The following is a 21,656-nucleotide window of genomic DNA, read 5'->3' as shown; positions in this document are numbered from 1 at the left end:
CAGATATTTCAACAGATTTCTTATATGTTTGGAGTGTACTTTTAATTTAAATTGAAAACTATACTAATGTGACGATTATTCACTGCCTTTGGCTAATGCTCTTGATTCCCTTTGGTCCTTGTTGACAAAGGGGGTTGAAGCTTTACATTTACAACGTTAAGAATTTACTTGGGTATCCAGGCTTGCAATTGCTGTCTTCATAGTCTGTTTCTGTATTTAAGTTGTAATATTTTACTGTGGTCATAGCTATAGAAATACTTTAATAAATGAAAAACAAATTTGAGGAAAACGTTTGTCTCTTCATGGAGTCACAAAAGAATCCTAGTTGTACTCCATGAAAATGTTAACCGTTAGGTTTTCCTGAGTATCTCAGTGTGCATAGTATTCCTCTGTACCACCATTCAATATACTTTGTTTCCAATGAACATTCCGTTCCTGAATAAAGACTGCTTATGACAGGAGCTAATTAGCTTTTGTTACACAGTGGGAGATAACCTGCAAGAGTATCTGACTATTTGTAGACTGTAGGATTGTTTTGGATGTCTGCTTGCTTTTTAGGTTCCCACACACAGGAACACCAAGATGGATGCTCCTAACCCTAAATTTGTAACCGTTTCATCTTCCTCCGTACTTTCTGACCTACGAGAAAAATGTCTGTATCTGTAAGTACACTTCATGAACGAAAAAGTCCACCAATCCTGGTCCTGGCTTTCGAGTTAGTGTTGATGAAGCAGTCTCTCACCAAAATTTGACCTGGAAATCGAAAATTTGGTAAAGGCAAGGTCCTTTGAGTTTTTTCTCAAAGTCTTATATTGTGTGTCTCTATTGGGGCTATTCTTATAATACCTACATTTGAAGGAAATGGCTGTTCTTTTCCAATTCCATTTAACACCAAGCCATGCTCCCACTTCTCCTCTAGCGTTTGCTCTATAAAACAAATTTAAAAATTGACACACCAACCAATTAAATATTCAGCCAGCTGTTTTACTGGAGTGTTTACTGGGGTGTTCCTTATTGATGAAGAAATTAACATGAATACAATAAAGAAAGCTTAATTGGGATACAAGATGTTTGTGGTAACGTCAGTAATGAATGCAAATAATGACCAGGGACTCTCACCTAATATTGCAATTAAATCGACATAAATGAGGAAAAACTACCTAACATTCAGTGCCTGGCATGGCTCTGGAATCACAAAACCTGATGGCACACAGCTGGAGATCAGAGCACATAAGATGAACCATGAAAGTAAGTTGTATTGCTTTATCCTCAAACACACACATACATTATTTAGAGAGATGTCCACTAACAAAGTTTTTTTTTTTAATGTATGCCAATCTGGGAGCTTCCACCGAGCCCAATCTAGAAATTTGAACTAGGATAAATAGTCCATTGTCTCGTTTAACAAAGTAAAATGGGTACTGATGACAGCTCGCAAAAACATGGGATTCAAAAGTTGCTGGTGACAAATGTAATATTGAAGAAAGAGTACAACTGTCATTTGGTTGTATATCTCTCATGCACAGTGGCAATCAGAAATTCCTAATCCTCATCTTCGACAGGACTAGCTAATGGGAGTTGGTTACTTTAGAACCTAGTTACAATATACCTTCCAGTGGAAAGAGGTTAAGCTTACTGTAAATCATATTTGTATTATTTGTAACACAACCTGTATGACTAGTCCATGAAATGCGAAACTATATTATTCTAATTGGGATGAGGTTATTTTTATTGCACAATTATATTTATTTGTTGTGTTTATAAGATCTTCAGAGGGCAGAAGTTTAAGTGCATCTTTTATAGTACCAGCCAACATTTGTTTCACCCCTTTTGACATGTGTGCCTGTGGCCTTTTCAAAGCTGGAAATGTGATATGAAATATCATAAAGTAGTTGAAAGAATTGCAGAATAAAATACATAATCTTAAAATGTATAAATATATGCAGTAGTGATCGCAGCAATCTTGTGGCAAAGCACATTGTGAAACCTAAAGCATTTTATAGGTGAATAGTGAGTGTGACCACAATTCGCAGTAAAGTTACCTGCTGAATCATACTGATGGTAATAATAATGGTAGGTTTTTGGTTTCGCCTTTTTTTTATCAGAGTAAAGGGTTGCTCTATGGGGTGAAGTGCCTCCTTCAGGGTCTTTGATAGCAAGGAATCCCCACTTAAGGTGAAAAATCCCCCTTTGTAGTCCTGTAGCTTTTGATTGAAGATTGGAATTGAAGAATCTGTAAGGCACCAAACTAATCCTGACACCAGGAAGGAAAAAATAGATCTGGGACAAAAATAGTACCAATGGGTCAATAACTTGTAAGTAAGGGAAACAATTCTTTGCAACACATCTTACTCTTGTGACTCATTTATCTATGATCAAACCATATTTGACATCACAGGAGCAAAATCAAATTGGTAATCTCTGTTCTGTGGTCTTTCTTCAGAGAAGGGCTGGTTATAAGGATTTTCCACACACCTTTCAGAAGGTCACGGCATTGTTTGTCAAACTTGGGCTTTATCTTTGATTTTCATTCTCTTTTTCACACTGGATTCTAGTACGCACACAGCCACCTTTTGTTCCTGGCCCTGTTGCTGTAAGCATTTTGCACAACACCCTGTTCGGATTGCTCTTTTTGGTATTCCCCTTTTTATTTTGCACATATTAATGTGAAAGTGCATAATTGATTTGTAATGCACATTCTTTTGATGGCATTTTTGCAACTTAATATTCAAGTCTGCTGGAATATATTCACATTATTTAGTCTGGCCTTGCTATTTTGTTCTAAACACATATTAATAGGTTGTGAACGAAGTTCCACTGACCACTGTGTGTCTTAATGTTGTTGAAAGAACACATTCTCACAGAATGAAAATAGAAAAAAAGGGCACCAGGTCGTTTTATACTAATTGTTTATCTGGAGAGGACTAGCAACAACTAAATGTTATGAGCTTAGGCCACGGTGTTGAGCGCTATTGAGGGAACTCCATATCTGCTGACAAAGATGTGACGGGCCTTGATTCACATCACCACACTTTCAGAAGGATTACTGGAGGCATTCAGCATTTGCTTGCTGAGCATATCAGCGTGGCTGGGAGCAGACTATGATAGCAATCCTTGCTATTATACTGAACATACATAAATCTTGTTCAAGCATGTATGTGGGCATGAATCGAAGGAAATTTGGATTATGCTTCCCTTTGGTGCAAAGATTAGTTTGGCCTAGTGTAACTAAAGAAATTTGGGTCTGATTGTTAAAATATTAACTGACAATATGATACACAATTTAGTGCTGTTCTCAATTTTTAGTAAACGTTGCAGGTACTACTGTTTTGCCTTTGTTGCAGTAACAATTCATATTGTGTGTACAAGGATAGGATTTTGATTTAAAAAAAAAAAAAAATCTTTAAAATGTATCCATTGGTTTCAGAGTGTTCTTGGTTGTGATGTTCCTTAATGAAAGAGGATTTGGAGTTTCACACACCATCTCTTTGATTTCTTATAGGATTGATGGTTACCTAACACACAACTTACTCCGACATTGCTCAGAGGGTTGTGGGTAGGTTGTAGTCAAACTGTTTTTTGTCTTGGGTTGGCACTGTGACCAAATTCTTAGTGACAGGGGTTCTAGGAAATCTAATTCTGGGTTTGGTTCCTAGCATGCAACTCACATTTTTACAGATCCTTGAGTAATTTTGGTTGGCACTCTGAAGGAGCCAAGTATTATAGATAGTAGAGGTGTCCGCTGCGATATTGGGTGTGTCATTCAACTTCCAGCTCTTCCTATTTGCTGTATGTTTGTCAGGCGCTTGACTTCCAAAATGTTATTCACCATTTTGACTTGTGGTGTTTGAATTTCATGCTTTTTGAATTCGTTTGTTCAAAATTACGCAAATTCCTGTTCCGATAGGGGTAATTTCACACCTTTCCATGGTAGATATGGCACAGGGGGTGCTGTAGAATTTTTGTAAATTCACATGCTGCATACCTTTTTGAATTTTTCTTACTCATTGGTGGAGTTTGATGTCGTTGAGCCTAATACCGGAGACTTTCATACATATAGACTTGCAGCAGTGCTATTTAATTATGAACCCATATCATGAATGTTAGGATATCAAAAACACCAATCACGGTTTGGTGGTCAGGTACTCCATGTCGTGCAAGTCATCAGAACAGGTCCCTTAAGTAATGAAGGAACCTCATGATCTGTGTTGACTTGGTATATCCCACTCACTGACACAGCAAACTTAATACTTACAAGTAAAGCCGTTCTTAAATGTGATTGGATATAGGTGACTTTGACAGTATGCCTTAAAAATATCTGCAACTGGAGCGGTTGCCCATGGAGCTGCACAATATGTGCCTGCCGCAGTGCACGCAATTAGTCCGCAGACTATTAACACTTTTAAACACCCACAAAGTGAGACAAAATCCCATTTTGGGGCGCTTGCAAGACCAATCGGTTGAAGCAGTCTGTCCTCATGTGACACTCTGGGATAGGCTTAGGATTTTAACTGTGCGTGTTCCTATTGGCTTGGTATCACCTGTAAAAGACTGCAACTTGTTGAGCCATAGTTTGTGAGTATTTATCTTCCTACGCCTGGCATGCCCTCATAAGCTGTGTTACCAAAGTGCTCAAAGTAATGCAGAAACATGGAGCTGCACCTACTCTTTAAGAAAAAACAAGCATTTGCAATGCAATAGGTCTCAGCATTTATGCAGGTTTAAGCTATTGGCATAAATGACAATGCCTTCTATTTATGTTATTAAAACAAAAATAAAAGGCATTGTTATTTGCAATGTCAATAGTTCAAACTCGCTTGAAAGCGAGACCTATTGCATTGCAAATGCGTGTTTTGTTTGCATTTCTGGAAAAGCAGCAGACACACAAACCCCCAGCCCTCTTTCCTCCCGCCCTGCCTCATATTAGGTCCCTTGCACACGCTTACCACCTTCTAAGCTGAAGGAGTTGTGTGTGTGTGTGTGTGTGTGTGTGTACGTGTGTACAAACCTGTAGAACAGGTAAATCTGTGTGGTACTATACATTGTATTTCTATTTCCTCACATATTTGCAAAGGTGTTTGCCTTGTAATTGCATGGTACTGGAGGGGTGGGTTGTGCATTTTACACCTCGCAGCACTGTACAACTCCTAATCGGAACTACAGAGTTCGCTGTGTTCGCCTGCTAACTGCTCGGATGGAAATTGATGCAAACATGGCTGTACTGAGTAAAGCAGCCTTCACGTTAGCGCGTGCACGGGTAGAATTCCACACATTCCTTTGCTGAGACATCCGCCAACGCTGGCTGCAGATAACCACGCTGCTTGACTTCCCTTGCCTCCCTGACAGCGCTGCTGGTAAACAGGCAGGTCTAATACAATTGAGGGTGGTGTGGAATCCCTTTGGGTGTGTGCTGCAGGAATTAGGTTGGCAAACGCTGAGAAACATGCAATTGTGTCTGGAGGCTTGTTTTATAGGTTAGATTTAATAAACGCTGTATGTATGTAATGTAGGTGTACTTATATAGCGCAAACCTGTCACCCAAAGGGCATCCTGGCGCTTGCTTAGGGAACCCGTCCTGGTATTCCCCTGTGAGAAACCCCGGCAGGGTGTCCACAAGGTGAAAGCCAGGCATCCCGCCGCGAGGGGCCGTAGTGGAGATTAAGCAAGCTATTGCCCAGAGCTGCAGAGTGTGAACCCGTGATTTGAGTAGGCACCGGAGCGAGAATTGTCGAGTCCGTGGAATTTTGAGCCCGAGACCCGCCAAAATGTCTATGAAATAGCTTTGACTGTTGATTGTGTAACGCCATCCTCCACGAAAAGCATTTTGGCATTACTCCGGTTTTAAATGTCTACTGACTAAATAAGCACGGAATCGAAACCAGTGGTGCGCGTGCACCACAGGAGCGGGTGCGAGGGAGCACGGCAGCAAAGCGAACGCGCGCTAATTATAAACACATGTTGATAATTAAAACCAGATGCCGCTGCTGCACGTAACAGGCACCAATAGGCCATGGGTGGTTACGTTTGTTGGCGAAGGTGGGACATGCACCTGCCGTTGACCAATGGCGTGCTGTCTTTGGTAAAAAGACGCACGCAAAAGCCAATAGCCTGTAACAATAACACACGCATGAGCGCGTGGTCCGCTTTCAGAAGCCCCTACATGAAGTCTCGCCGCGCGAGCAGTGCTAGGCACTGTAGCTAGGCGCAAGACTTGAAAAGCAGAAAGCCAAACCGAAAACAAGAACTCTATCTTTCTCAACACAGTAATGCATCAAAAAAGGATGCCTCTGCAAACTAAAGACACGTCTGCAGAAAAGGATTGGGTGTTTGCGCTTCTGGACCGCGCAGCAGAAGTGGCAATAGCTCACCAGATTCTCAAGGAGCACCTGATGTTAACTCCCAACTAAAGAACACATGCAAGTTGAAACGCTGTATGGGCACGTAAACGCTCCATGTAGGGTTTATGATGTAGCAATACAAACTGAGGGTGATATAATGCACAAAGATAAACAACCTATTCTTAACTCGTTTATCAAATGCTTATGACCTCATTCTTGCAGAGAATGACTAGCTTCCGGATTTTAAAAGGAAAGCAGCTCGCAGTGAGGAGATGATAATACAAGCATTTTCCTCCTTACTACTTGAGAAACTCTGGGAAAATATGCATGTGAATGTGTGAATGGGTTTTGAAACTGGCCTCTGTGTTGTATGGAAATCAGGCCGGATGGGACCAAGTATCTGTTCCACAGGAGATGCTCTTAATGACAGAGCCCTAGGTACAGGCTCAGTATCCTTTTGAGGCCGGAAGCTAATCGCAATATAATGGCTATTTAACATCAGTTAAAATATCTGGGTATAATGGTGCCTTGTGGATCTTTATGAACACTCATTAGCATGGCACTGTGCTACTGAGGAAAACACTTTGCCTCTATCCCCATGTTATGGACGCAGGTCCAAAGACAAAGACTTTGTATGCTACAAAGATGTGGCTCACAGTCCATGTGTCCCCCAAGGCTAACATCTGCAATGGGGGCAAGTGGTTCTCATGGACACACCTGTTCCCCCCCCCCCCCCCCTCTGCGGGTTGGTGAAGTGTCTCACTGCACCTGCCTGCAGGGGAAATTCTGTCCCTCTTTAAAGTGCGGGCTGGGATTCGCCCACGCTCTGAAAAACAGTCCAACTGCTTCAATTAGACAGCCTGTCGCTAATGCGCTGTCACTTGGCACGCCCCTTGTTTGCGACAGCACACCTAATTGAAAGTGTGCCACTGCCCCAACAGGGGTTGGTGCTCCATTCTTTACTACAGCTCTGGTGGTTTCGTTTGTGACTTAGTGGAGACTTAATGGTAAAGCATATTTGTTCTAGATGAAAATGCTAAATAATTCTTTATATACTCAAGCATTTCTTTATCCTGGCAGAACTTCTGGTTTGCCTTTCCTTATATCAGACCATAGGGACCATAATGGGTTTCCCTTGGGCTCCTTTACTATATTTCACTTGGCCTATTAACAGTCAAATTGAATCCGAGCTTCTCAGCTGCTGAACACGATATTTTATTACAAGTTGTAGCTTATGGGCATATTTTGTTTCACATTAAAGTGTGCCTGTCCGTTCTTGAAAGTGTAAAGAGTTTGTTTTTTGCTGTGATTGAAGTTACTTTCATTGTCTTGCCAAAAATGGCAAGCGTTTATATTAGAGGTTTATAGTGTGTGTAATTGTAGGGACTAACTTTTGCGGTTTTTGCTAACACTGACCATCGCCTTTTGGGGGCCAAAACATATGCTGCTTTATTTTATTAAGTTTTGACAGTCCACTCCCTAGATAGTCTTGTAACATGTAAAACAAGCATTTGCAATGCAATAGGTCTCGCATTTACGCGAGTTTGAGCTATTGACATTGTAAATGACAATGCCTTTTATTTTTTTCGTTTTTAAAACATAAATAAAACGCATAGTCATTTACAATGTAAATAGCTTAAACTTGCGTAAATGCGAGACCTATTGCATTCCCTTAAGAGTGGGCGGAGCTCCAGGGGAGACGTCACAGCTTAGACAAGGCCGAAGCCGTTCTAACAGCAGGGATGACAACCTGATGCAGAGGGTGGGCCTCTGTCGGTCGTCAGGAGAATTTCAGTCTTTATCTCGAATTAGGCAGTCTAAAAAAGATATGGTGAATCCGGCATACCCATAATGCGTTGCATGAGTGACCCTAACAGCCGTCACAGCAAATGATAGTTGTCTATAAGCATAGAACATAAATGTTTTATCTTTCCTTTACCAAGTGAATTAGCATTTTTTTTATTACGCTCGAGATCTTTAATTAATTTTGTCCTAATTGTCTTGTTAAAAATTATATGACGATTACAATCTAATAGCTCACTTGTAATGTACATTTTAGAAAATTTCTGTATTCAGTTGCACTCTGTGTGGCACTGAAGAAAGAATGTCAATTTTTGGCAGGTCTCATCATGATGAGGGATCTCAATGAAATGTAACTAAACAAGTAATTGGCATTTCAGGGCTGTGTTGTACTCTGCGGCATTTAATACCCAGGGTGTGGAGTCACCTGGTGATGGGTGTAAGTTTATTACAAGCAGCTCAGCTCGGAGCACTGCAGCTTCTGTCTGCCCTTGACAAACCAAGGCTGTGAAGGGTCACCTCCCTTAGACTGGGCGGGGCTCCAGGGGATACGTCACAGCTGTCCATCAAGGCGCTGTTCGAAGCCATCCTAACAGCAAGGCTGACAACCTAATTAAAGCCGAGGGCGGCCCTCTGTCTGTCGTCCGTAGAATTATAGTCTTTTAGCCTGAAGAATCTCGAATGAGGCCATCTAAAAAAAATTATGGTGAATCCAGCATACCCATAATGCTTTGCATGCGTGACCCTTACAGCGACTGATAGTTGTGTCTAAGCATTGAACATACATTTTGTATGCGACGGTAAACGTGATAGTATTAACACATTGTGAACACATACATTTCCTATTTCTTCACTTCAGGCCACTTCGAAAATTTGTCAACTAGGACACACACATACTTTTGGACTCCCTGTGTGTCTAGGATCGGGCCTAGGATGTCGACTGACAGCTCTTCCCACGGATTTTTTGGTGTTTCGAATGTACCCAGTGCTGGGCGTAATCGTTTGAGTGTCTTGTCAGCACCTTGGCACCTCGCACAATCTCTTACATGCCGTTCTGCTCGTATATCCATTCCTGGCCACCAATAGTCTTGCTTGGACCTCAGCTTGAGTTTCCCGATGCCCAGGTGTCCTTCGTGTAGCATGTCCAGCAGCCTGGGGATGATGCTTGTTGGGGGAACGACTTTCTCGCCTCTGTACATGAATATTCCTTGGTTGTCCATGGACAATTCTTCCCTGACTTCAAAGTAGGGGTTGAGTTCCCCACGGGTGTGTCTCTTATCAGGCCATCCTTGGGTGATGTATACCTTCACCTCTTCTAATGTCAGGTCTTCCTCATACGCCTGTTCCCATTCTTGAAGGCTGATGACCTTTTCGTGATCCTCCATTAGTGCTACCCACTCTTCTGTCCCTGCCTTGTCTTCCTCACTTGGTTCCATAGCCGCCGCTCTGCTCAAATAGTCTGTGACTTTGTTTTTGCTGCCTGATATATGTTCCACATAATACCTGAATTCAAGTAGTTTCAGTGTCATTTTGGATATTCGGGGCGCAGCATCTGCGTGTCCGCTCGACGTTAGCACTCTCAGTAACGGTTTGTGGTCAGTCCGCAACTGGAACCTTGTGCCCCACAGGAATTGTCTGAATCTCGTGGTAGCCCACACCACAGCCAGCATCTCTTTCTCTATCACGCTGTACTTTTTTTCTGTTTCGCTCAGTGTGCGTGAGGCGAAGCTAATAGTTTCCAGCTTTCCCTGTCCTCGGTCTTGCATGAGAACAGCACCTAATCCTTTCTCGCTGGCGTCTGTGGTCAGTACGGTTTTGCCTTGAGGGTCATACCCTTGGAGTGGTATTGCTCCAGCCACTTCCTATTTGATGACCTCGAATTCCCTTTGTGTATCCTCTGACCAGCAGAATTCCGTGTTTTCTTTTGTCAGCTGTCTCATGTGATGAGTCTTTGAGGCAAAGTGCTGCACAAATTTTCCATAGTACTCCGCCATTCCCAGGAATGACCTGACCTCTTCCTTGTTGGTGGGGGATGGTGCTTCACAGATCGCCCTAACGTTTTCTGCTTTAGGAGTTACACCATGCACTCCTATCTCATGCCCTAGGTAGGTCACCGAGTTCATCCCTATCCGGCACTTGGACCATTCTGCCGTGAGTCCTTTTCTTTCTAGGATCTTCAATACTTTTCCAAGCTTCACGTCATGGTCATGTATGTCTCTTCCCATCACCAGGATGTCGGCCTGGAAGTATTGGACGTCTGTGATATCCTTGAACAATTGGTGCATCAGCTTCTGAAACACCGCCGCTGCTGAGGCCAGACCAAATGGCATCCGGCGGAACTGATAGCACCCAAACGGGGTGATGAAAGATGTTAGTTTCCGGCTTTCCGGGTGCAGAGCTATTTGATGGTACGCGGAGGTCAAGTCTATGGTGGAGTACCACTTAATTCCCCTGGTGCTAGCCAGCATCTCCTCTATTCTGGGCGAGGGGAACCGTTCCACCACAATGTTCTTATTCAGGTTCCGCAAGTCAACGCACAGCCGGACCTTGCCATTGGGTTTCTTAACTACTACCAGGGGCGCCAGCCACTCGGCGCACGTGATGGGCTCGATGATCCCCTTCCTTTCCAAGTCTTGGAGTTCCTCCCGTACTGCTTCCTTTACAGCCAACGGGACGTTTCTTGCTTTGTGGGCCACCGGTACAGCGTCTTCCTTCAGGATGATTTTGTGGGCAAACTTTTCCAGCCTTCCTACTGTGCCTCCGAACACCTTGGGGTATTCACTCCTCCATTTGTCAAGACCGGGCAGCGCCTCCTGGTCAGTTAGTAGTATCTGTTCTTTTCCTCCCGGATCCAGCTTGATGCCCAGGTCGCCTTGATCTAGCCATCCTAAGACCGACGGGCCTTTCTCCGATACGTAAAGCTTGCAGTATGCCGACCGGCCTCGAAATTCGAAGGTCAAAGGTCTGAACCCCGCCATTGGTATACGGTCTCCGTTGTACGTGACTGGGCGGATGTCTACGTTTTCTAGCTATGGGCCTAGATGCGGTGCGAATTTCTCCTCCCACACTGCTCTCTGGATGATAGTGAAGGGCGATCCTGTGTCTGCTACCACGCTGATCATGACCCCTCCTATTGTCATTTTTAAAACTGGTTTCATCGTTCGTCTTCCGTCTCTGCCCAGGACTTTGCCGTCCGTGCTCAGCACCTGGTCTTCAATGTAGATCACCGTGACCACATCCTCCTCTGTATCGTCGTCTTGATCTTCGTTACTTTGGCCCACATATCTCACAGTGCCTTTGGAGGCCTTCTTCCGGCAGACATTCTCGTAGTGGCCGATTATCCCGCAGTACATGCACTTAGCACGAAATGCGGGGCACTTCCTGTCGTGCGCCTCGTGCGACCAGCTCCCGCACCTGTAGCATGGCTTCTTGTTGCTTCCTGCTTGTTTCCCTGATGTACTTGCGTTGCTTTGCCACTTGTTGGACCCCTTCTCCATTGGCTTCCTGTTCTGATACTCTCTGCGAGGTCCTTCATCGTCTACCTTATTCACCATCGTGTTGGACGCTGTTTCTTTCCTCGTTACTTCAGCACATCGTCGGCTAGTTCGGCCCTTTTGACGGTGACCAATACCTCTTTCAGTGTGGTGTCTCCACTGACCCATAATTTGTCCTGTACTGTCGTGCACGTGGTGTGCATCACCACCTGGTCTTTGAACTCTTCTTCCCAGTTGTCGTACTTGCACGTGGACGCTAACCGCTTCAGTGCCGCCACGTACTCCTCCACCGTTTCCCCTTGTCGCTGTTTCCTCTGTTGGAAATTGAACCTGTCCACCGACACACACACTGCTGGTCTGAAGTGTTCGTTAAGGTCGTCGAGTGCGTGTGCATACACATCGTCGTCTGTGGCTGTTCTCTGTTTCGGAACTAAGCTCTTGTAAATCCGGAGACCCTCCGGGCCAAGGTTCAGTAGCAAGATGCGCTTCTTTCTCTGGGGTTTGAACACTTCTTCGTTCTCGTCTTCCAGGACACCTATGAAATTGTCTATATATTCTCTCCAGTCCTCCCATTTCATGAGGGGTTCTCCGGGGCGAGGCAAAAACTGTACCGGCGCCATCGCGTATCCTGTTTGCGCGCTCATTTTCTCTCTCTTGATCTTGGGTTGCACGCTCCCTTGGCTTCTGGGACTCCCTGGTGCGTCGTCCTGCTCTTCTTCACTTGTTTGGGCGTGGGGACTATCTGCGTCAGCCCCCTCGGTCCCCAGTGAGTTATCCAGCGCGTGTTCCCTGGTCTTGCGGACCGCAGTGTGGATTGGCGTCCTCCCTGCTTGTACCTGGGGTCTGTCCCCCCTTTTTTCGCTTCTCTGTGCTGCCCCCACGGGTGTTCCTGGGCTCTGCCGCGCTCTTTAGGGTACCTGTTGTCGTGCACCAGGGTATTCTTGCTCTTCTGTCCTTTGTGTGGTGGTCCTGGTGCCACTGGTGCTCTCCTTGTTGTCCTGTGGTTGGTTTGGTGGTTCTGCCTTGCTGGGGGGTCTTCATCCCACCCTCGTCGCCATTGTAGAGATGCTGCTTACCACCAATGAGGACTCAGGAGCCAGGTTACGTTAATCACGTTTATTTGTATTATTTTCCTAAAGAGCGCCGAGCCTGTGCTGCATACCGGCTCTGCTCTCGCCGTTCGCGCTATTCGCGCCATTCGCACTCTCTGCGCGCGCAGCCTGTGATGGCCGCCAACACGTCACGTCGCCGACGTGACGTGCGTAGACTAGACTGTCACTACACAGAGCTGCCTGTGCTAGTGTCATGGAAGCAGTAGCCATTCTTTCACGTGGGTTCAAGTGAATTAAACAAAGTGGAGTGGTGTCCGCGTTGCAGTGAATTAAAGAAGGTGGAGTGATGGCCGGAATCAGAAGCTACGCAGTGTATGTGCATGGCATCCCGTGAAGTGGGGGCCATGGTGAAAAAAAAAAAAATGACGAGACCAGGCGTCATGCTAAGTGCAATGATGAAGAACAAGTAGTCCCTAAACATAACATACGTACAGTGCAGCGCAATAAAATTGTAGTTGGTCGGTGCTGCTTCCGATAAAAACGGAAGTGATGAATCGGAGCAGCAACCGATAGGGAGCCCAGAAATCAGAGTGTGCCATAAATTACCCAATTGCAAGCAGTAGGTGGGATTGCTCTCGCTATACTGTTTACATCAGGTCTCGCAGACAGGACATGCGCGCTGCCTAGGCTCTACCTAAAAAGAAGAAAATAAGGTATTTGCATGCTAATTATTGGAGAACGTTTTGTCTAAGAGTTGTTGCTTTTACTCCAAAGTATTGGTAGTAAATTTTTTTTGTGACCTGTGGATCACAGCAGATCGAATGGAGCCTAAATCTTATCGCCATTTAAATAGCTGCGATATAATTATTACATCTAAATGCAGTGGATTTAATTGTAGTAATGTCATTTATACAGGGGACAAAATGCCATTGTGGATATTTCATATGACACGTCACCCAAATCATCTGCGCTGCAGTGGCTTGCTCCAGAACTTACTGCTGGAAAGAAGCATCCATATCTCTTCAGCCAGTGCCAGGTGACAGACAATTTTTCTATTAAATTACAGAATGGTAACTCCATAGTTTAAATTGTTATTGAGCATGTCATCAACAGGAACATTTTCAGATCGATATTTTTAAATGAGTGTAAAACAAAAGTGCTGATTATTGGATTTTGTTTTGTGTTTAAATCTTGGGGATGACCACGCAGAGTGAACAAGTGTGCAGGTACCCAAAATGAAACTGTATTACCTTAGAGCGTGCATTGCTAGATACCTCCTGCTCATGGGCACATATTATCTTTCACTCACTATCAGTTAGTGGGGGTTGCAGACCTGCATCCCAGTGCTATCTGATTGCCTGTGGTTTGTTACATCTATCATGTATAAGGGTAGTGTATAATTGTGAGAATATTTGTTGGCACTCCTGTCAGCAGTTCCAGCTATATATGGGGTCTTAGGAAGCCCCAATCCTATCCCCCTAGCCAGGCGCGCAACACCCATTGGGATCACCGGGCTTCAGCCCCCCGCCCCCCGTCGCCTCCTCTGCCCGGGCTAAGATGACACGCACTGAAATGATGCAAGAAGGCTGCGCATCGAAGTCGAGAATGTGATTTTTATTATGCTTTCTGAGAGACCCAGCAGCCCGAGCCAGACAGCCAGCCTCTGAACAGTTTCCTCGAGTGAACCCCCCCTGCCCCCACCTCTTGATTTCCTTTAGAGTGGCGCCGCCGAGGTGAAATCCTTGCCTGAAGGCAGGGATTTCACCTAAGCACTTGATGGGTTGTAAGCATGGGATGTGAAGATGTGCACAGCAGGGGGAAGGCATGGCCAGTGCAGGTGACGCTTTTCTTTTGTATGGGAATTTCTGCTGGTGTCATAGCCCAGGGTTTGCTGTCTGTGCACTTGTATAGATGTGTATTCCATACAAGTGCACAGACAGCAAACCCTGGGCTATGACACCAGCAGAAATTAATTTTCAAAGGAAAAGCATCACCTGCACTGGCCATCCCTTTCACCCTGCTGTCTGTGCACTTGGATGGAATTCACATCCACTGCACTTGCAGCTCACTAGATGAATGGTGAACAGGGCCATGGAGCTTTCTATTTTCGCATCCAAGGGCAGCAGCGAAGAAGCAGAGGAGACCCAGGCAAGGAGAATCCAGGAGACCTATCTACTCTGAGAGCTTCGAGGGGCTGGATGCCAGGACACAGTGCTGCTGATCAGCCACACTCTCCACAGTATAGTATCAGAAGAGCAGGCAGCAGTTTTTTATGGAAGTTCCAGTAACTTTAATGCATTTTTCAGCACAGCATTACCTACTGCCTGCATATCTAGGTTACTGTGAATGTTGTTCTTGACTTACATGCATAGAAACGTCAAAGAGGACAGTCCCCTCCAAATATGCAACTGTAATGTAAGTTTGTAGTGTTCATTTTTTTTTGGGGGTGCTAGTGGGTAACTTTAGAGTTCAGGGTGGGTGTGGGTTTTAGGGTCCAGTGAGTAATTTTATGGTTCATGGTGGGTTACAAATTGGGGTGCCAGGGGTTAATTTTAGGGTTCTGAGCGGGTATGGGTTTTGGGGTTCCAGGGGGCAATTTTAGGGTTTAGGGTGGGTATGGGTTTTGGGGTGCCAGGGGTAATTTTGGGGTTCAGGGCGGGTATGGGTTTTAGGGTGTGAGGGGGTTAATTTTAGGGTTCAGCGTGGGTATGTGTTTTGGTGTGCCAGGGGTAATTTTAAGATTCAGGGTGAGTATGGGTTTTGGGGGGCAAGGGTGTAATTTTAGGGATCACTGCGGGTATGGGTTTTGGGGTGCCAGGGGTAATTTTAGGGTTCAGGGTGGGTATGGGTTTTGGGGTGCCAGGAGTAATTTAAGGGTTCAGGGCGGGTATGGGTTTTGGGGCTCCAGGGGGGTGATTTTAGGGTTCAGGGTGGTAATGGGTTTTGGGGTGCAAGGGGGTAATTTTAGGGTGTGGGGTGAGTATGGGTTTTGGGATGCCGGGGGGGATAATTTTAGGGATCAGGATGGGTATGGGTTTTGGGGTGCCAGGGGTAATTTTAGGGTTCAGGGCTGGTATGGGTTTTAAGGTGTGAGGGGGGCATTAACCGATCCTGATTATCTGCCATTTTAGCTCCGCCCCATTGATTAACATTAGCCACGCCCTTTCATTTGCCATGTTAGGCCCCCCCCCTGAAATTAAGACCTAGTTGCGCCCCTAGCCATATATGCCAGCTTGGCATATTGAAGAAACTGGCAGAAAAACGCCAGAACTACAACAGACTATGCAAGAATCATCACCAAGAACCCAAACACAAGGTTTTGTGCACTGGTTTGGGGGGTCGTAGATACAATATTGTCTCCCTATTATTACATCTTTGCATAAAAAAGACAGCAACCATCTGTCTTCTCATGTTGTGTCATTTTAAAGAGATTTGTGTAGCTTCATATTGCCATTGTATGGCTTCACAGTGCAGTTTACATGCCTTCCAGGAGGGAATAAAAGAAAATGCAGATATACACCTGAAGACTGCATTTATAAAGAACATATCTGGACAACTAACAGCAACCACCTGACGCTGCTTTAAAATTTATAAATTTTGACAACAACAAAAAATTATAATGAGGAGAATGTACGATTTTCCATAAAACCCCATATTGTCATTTGTGTCCAATGCTGTAAGAAACAAAAATAATTGTGATAACGCAACGAAGTGCTACCCAGGTGAACCTGCAGTACTCTGGATTAATTCAAATATCTATACGCATGAATAATTTCTTTATTAAATGTGTATTCCTAACAGGTATCCAAGAACGCGGACCTTGCTCACTGCACCATGGGTACTCGAGGCTAGGCCCAGCGGGGCTGGAATGCATCTCTGTTGCTTGTACCGAGGGGCGTGGCCACTCATTATGGGTCGGGAGGTCAAAGGCCGACTGGCACGTGATTTGATCTACTTTCAGCTGTGATGCAGGGGAAGCACCCAGAGCATCGCTGTCAAAACATCGCAGTGCTATCATCCATACATCCATCCAGTAATCCATCCTCATCACCCATGCATTCATCCATCCTTCATTCATGCAGCGATCCACCCATACATACATTCATCCACCACCACCATCCACCCATGCTTGCAGTACCCATCCATCCATTCACCCACCATCACCCATCCATTCACCCACCATCACCCATCCATTCACCCACCCTTCATTCACGCATCCATCCATCCATCCACCCATAAACCCACCCATCCATCCCCTAGCAACTACCCATCCATACATCCATCCATCCAGTAATCCATCCGCCATCACCCATGCATTCACCCATCCTTCATGCATGCAGCGATCCACCATCCATACATTCATCCACCACCACCCACCCATGCTTGCAGTACCCATCCATCCATTCAGCCACCCTTCATTCACGCATCCATCCACCCATAAACACACCCATCCATCCACCCCCTAGCAACCACCCATCCATTCAGCCACAATCACCCATCCATTCACCCACCCTTCATTCACGCATCCATCCACCCATAAACCCATCCATCCCCTAGCAACTACCCATCCATACATCCATCCAGTAATCCATCCGCCATCACCCATGCATTCACCCATCCTTCATTCATGCAGCGATCCACCATCCATACATCCACCACCCATCCATGCTTGCAGTACCCATCCAGCCACCATCACCCATCCATTTACCCACCCTTCATTCATGCAGCGATCCACCCATCCATACATTCATCCACCACCACCACCCATCCATTCACCCAAGCTTGTCTGTGATGTTTTGAAATATACTTTTTTAATGGTGCATTTCTCCTCTACTTACCGTTACCGTCTCCGCATTTAGTAAACATTTGTAAAAACCGCTAACATTGCATGCGTTGTAGTTGCATGCAATGTAAACGACGATGCAATGTCAAAGTCGCGGTGTCATAGCACCGCGATGTTTTGACAGCGATGCTCTGGGTTCTTCCCCTCGGAGACACATGACCACGAACACTGTAGTTAGGCAGTGCTGCTTCCGAAATAAACGGAAGTGACGCATCATATCCCCAGTCAATAATAAGCCCGCTAACAAAAGCAATGCCAGAGTTTACTAATGGCAAGCGGCAGGAGAAATTACCCGGCAGTAGGCGGAGTTTCACCCCTGATACAGATTACTAGATATCTCGGAGAGACAGCGCATGCGCGCTGCCTAGGCGAGACCTAAAAATGTGTAACATTTTGCATGGTGAAATAAACAAGAATAAAAAAAAATACTATTTAAGAACAAAAACAATCGCACAATTACTGCCAATGTATAAAATACAGGAGGTTACAGAATCAATAAATCAAGTCCTCATAAATGATTACATCATTACGCCTGTCAAAAGTGTATAAACTAGACTGCAAGTAAATATGCACAGAAATTAAGTCTAGAATTCACTAGTCTTGAGTGCATTACATGAATTCCTTAAAATTGTGGAAATGTTGAACACACTAAAAATTCAACAATAGGAGAGAACGCTAAAATCACTCCCAATATTGTCACCAAGTTGAGCACACAACGTGAAAAACGTAGCGAAATATAGAGCACTGCCAATGTCAATCACGTTAAATGAAGAGCTGACTTGCAACACGCTGAAAATCTAACAAGAGGAGAGATTGTTTAAAACACTCCCAATATGGCCACCAAGTTTCACATTACTTGAAAAACATAGTGAATTAATGAGCACTGCTAATGTCAATCACGCTATATGGAGAGCTTGAGACTCTATCCAAGACTTCCGACTTTCCCAAAATGGCCGCCACGTTGGAAACCTAACGTATGAAACGTGGAGGTGTGATGTCACTAAATTCAGCGCTTGTAGAACTCCGGAGCTGGCAACAAACACAGCATGTTTTGAGACTATGCGGCGAATTACTCCCAATCTAATCCACAAAAAAAATGTTTTGAGTCGTGCCAAAGGGATAAACACTGACTGTGATTTATTAGGGTAATAATTCAAGTGTAGTTGAGCCGGCACCAAAACCTCCCAACCCCAGTAACAAAATTGAAAGGGTGAGATGCGCTGCGAATGGTCCCAATCTACATTAAACCATAAAATGCCCAAATAGAAAAGTCACATTAAAGTAGAGGTTGAAAGAAGGAGAAATAAAAAATAAAAAAAACTCATGTGGCACTTTAAAATAAAGTGATGAGTGCAGTGAAGTTTTCCACGGTTGACTTCTCTATCTTTTGAAAAGGAACTTCTTTTATGATGTTGAGACCCTAGATTTTCTTTATTTTTTATTAAATCCTTGAAGACCGAAATACGCTGGGTTCGTATCCCATCCTTGTCGCCAGTGTAAAATAGATGATTCTTAAATAATGAGAAATACAGTGTTGATAAAGAAGTAAGATTTCATCCAAGTTAAAGGTTCTCATCCATCCAGCAGGCTGTGTAAGGTCAACTGATCATTTTTACTCCTAATACACTCATCACCAGGTTCCATTACCATGGTGCTGCTCAAATGTATACCCAGGGTGCTATGCCTAAGAAGATGCATAGAAATAAAGCACAATACCACAACTTGCCAAGTTCTTTCCCCCATTCATTTAGTCAGTCCGGCAACTCTAATGTTTGTAAAAATGGGAATGTTTTGAGAATCTAAAAGGAATGTTGGTTGCTTTCAAGTATTTTACTCGGGGGTTCAACATTTCATTCATAATGTCGATTGATAATGAGGAATGTTTTTCAACTTCCATTGCCTCATGCCTCAATATAGAAAGACGATTCTTTGATCTAGTTGTTCGAGGTTTGTCTTTGCCGTAAAGCAGATCCTCTATGGACCACAGAGTCTGTCATTTGAGAGAGAAGAATGCAGCTACTGTAGTTCTTTCTCTGTGCGGTTACTGCCAGTTCTTCTTTTTGACCTACAATTATAATGGCACATTTGCTGGAATGTTGCAAGCTCTCCCCTCTTATTGTGCCAAGTGTGGAGTCCTGCATGTACTTGTGTAATTGTAAAGTATTGTTTTGCAAAAACACTCACTCACCTGCTCACTCGCTTCTTCACCTTCCCACTCAGACACCCGCTCACACGCCCACATTCCCGCTCACTTACCCACTAACTCACCCGCCCGCTCACCCACCCACCCCCTAACTCACCCACCCCCTAACTCACCCACCCCCTAACTCACCCACTCACCACCTAACTCACCCACCCACTCACCACCTCACCCTCTCTCAACCTCTCTCTCACCCTCTCTCACCCTCTCTCACTCACCAGCCCACCCACTCACCACCCCATCCGCACCCCTCCCACTCACCACCCCTCCCACTCCTCCCACTTGCCACCCTCTCACACTCTCCTTCGTCTCCCCTTTTTCTTCTCACACACTCCTGGTGCCCACCAGTTCCTCTGTCCTCCCTATTGGTACTTCATGACTGGGGTTATTTTGGTATCTTCTAGTTATTTTTCTTCACAATACAAAGGTTTCCCTACTGTAACATTTTCTGATGCACGGTTGGATGAAAAAAAAGCATAATCTGGTCAAACGTGTACGTCATATTATATTGACATCACACTGAGAGAACACTTCACATTTATTCCTTGTTGTTCAATAATAATGAAAGATTGACTTGTTTGTACTTTTTTGTTTTACATTTCGTCTTTACCTTTGCCCAATATATTCCTCAGCCACTTTTATTGCTGTATAAATTTAGTTGGTGTATTTTAAATCGCAGGATGATTTAATGTGGAACTTGATTTTTTTGCATCCTCAGGCTACCCATTGCAGAGCGATTATCCCTTGCCAAGACACGCCTTCAGCAAAACTAACTTACTATGCTCAGGTAAATGAAACTGTGCGATATGGGGGCATTTATTTTCTATACAGCTGTATTCCCAGTTAATAGTTTCACGTTGCAGTACAGTATTTAAGGCTAAAGGTGCAATAACTAACATAGCATGCCCCTTGTAATAAGTATAATCAGTTTCTAAGACCAAGACATTACAAAAAACTGTTTTAAGTATGAAGTTGTGGGAGGGAAGCCACTTATTATAAAAAACATTTATTGCAACAAGGTTGTTCTGTTGAATGAAGCCAGCAGTGTAAAGCCAGAGCAGATCATACATTTGCATACAAGCAATGAGACGTGTCTTTATACACGACAGAAATCTGCTACCCAGTGACTATCTAGGAACTAACGGAGGAGAGGGGGAAAGAGTTGGAGTAGTAATACTATCATGTTCCAGATTTCTTCTCTAGTCCTGAATGAGCTACTAACGCTGCACTTGTTATCTATTTGTATTGTGGTGGTTGTCCCACAAAGCGTTTGTGGTCAGGTTTTCCACTTTCAAGCACACTAATTTGTGCTACGTTCACATTCCTCCATTAGATGTCGATGTCGAAAGAAGTCATGGGGTTCATTCATTTCCAATCTCTCAGGCGTGCTAACATTTCCATAATGTTTGATCCTGTCTTCGCTGACGAAGTCCTCACACACTACTTTGCCCCTAAACATTTTCAGGTTCCAGATTACTCCACTGGGGAACTAGTTATCGCTTGGTATCAGTTTTCAAGCGAAACTTCTCTTGTGCTCCCTGTGTTGCTTAATCTTTGAGTAGGTAAATAGTCCACTAAATCTGCCCAAATGGCAAACATATGAGAAGTAATACATTCTCTTAAAAAAACAATAAAAGTTAGTGTTTTTTTATAGCTCTTTATGGCACATTCATTTTCCATTTTGAACATTGTCATTATCAAATGTTATGGAACACAGTGTACCTTCATTCAAATGTTTGTGTGAAGCTAATCTTGCTTAACTCCCGATTGTTAGTTTGCATATATATTTATATCCACATATAATATTAGCTGCTATGTTTTTATCATAATTTTTCGGCAATTGGAGTCTGGTTAAAGGTAGAAAAAGATACTTTGAAACTAATGTGTACTGTAGCCATAAGTAACCACTTAAAGGGTACGCCTTTTAAG

General features: G+C 44.2%; 1 protein-coding gene across 2 annotated transcripts in view; it reads left to right on the top strand.

Annotated features, from left to right (window-relative positions):
* LTA4H (leukotriene A4 hydrolase) overlaps positions 1-21,656 on the top strand; it is a 309,801-nt gene that overhangs the window by 87,339 nt on the left and 200,806 nt on the right. For both annotated transcript variants that reach the window (XM_078678783.1, XM_078678777.1), the window contains exons 3-4: positions 13,600-13,720; positions 20,446-20,514. In XM_078678783.1, coding sequence (XP_078534909.1) covers positions 13,600-13,720; positions 20,446-20,514 — 190 coding nt within the window. The remainder of the gene's footprint in view (positions 1-13,599; positions 13,721-20,445; positions 20,515-21,656) is intronic.

This window comes from Lissotriton helveticus, chromosome 1_1 (assembly GCF_964261635.1).
Source record: "Lissotriton helveticus chromosome 1_1, aLisHel1.1, whole genome shotgun sequence".
Taxonomy (NCBI): domain Eukaryota; kingdom Metazoa; phylum Chordata; class Amphibia; order Caudata; family Salamandridae; genus Lissotriton; species Lissotriton helveticus.
This window is presented reverse-complemented; position numbering and strand designations above follow the sequence as displayed.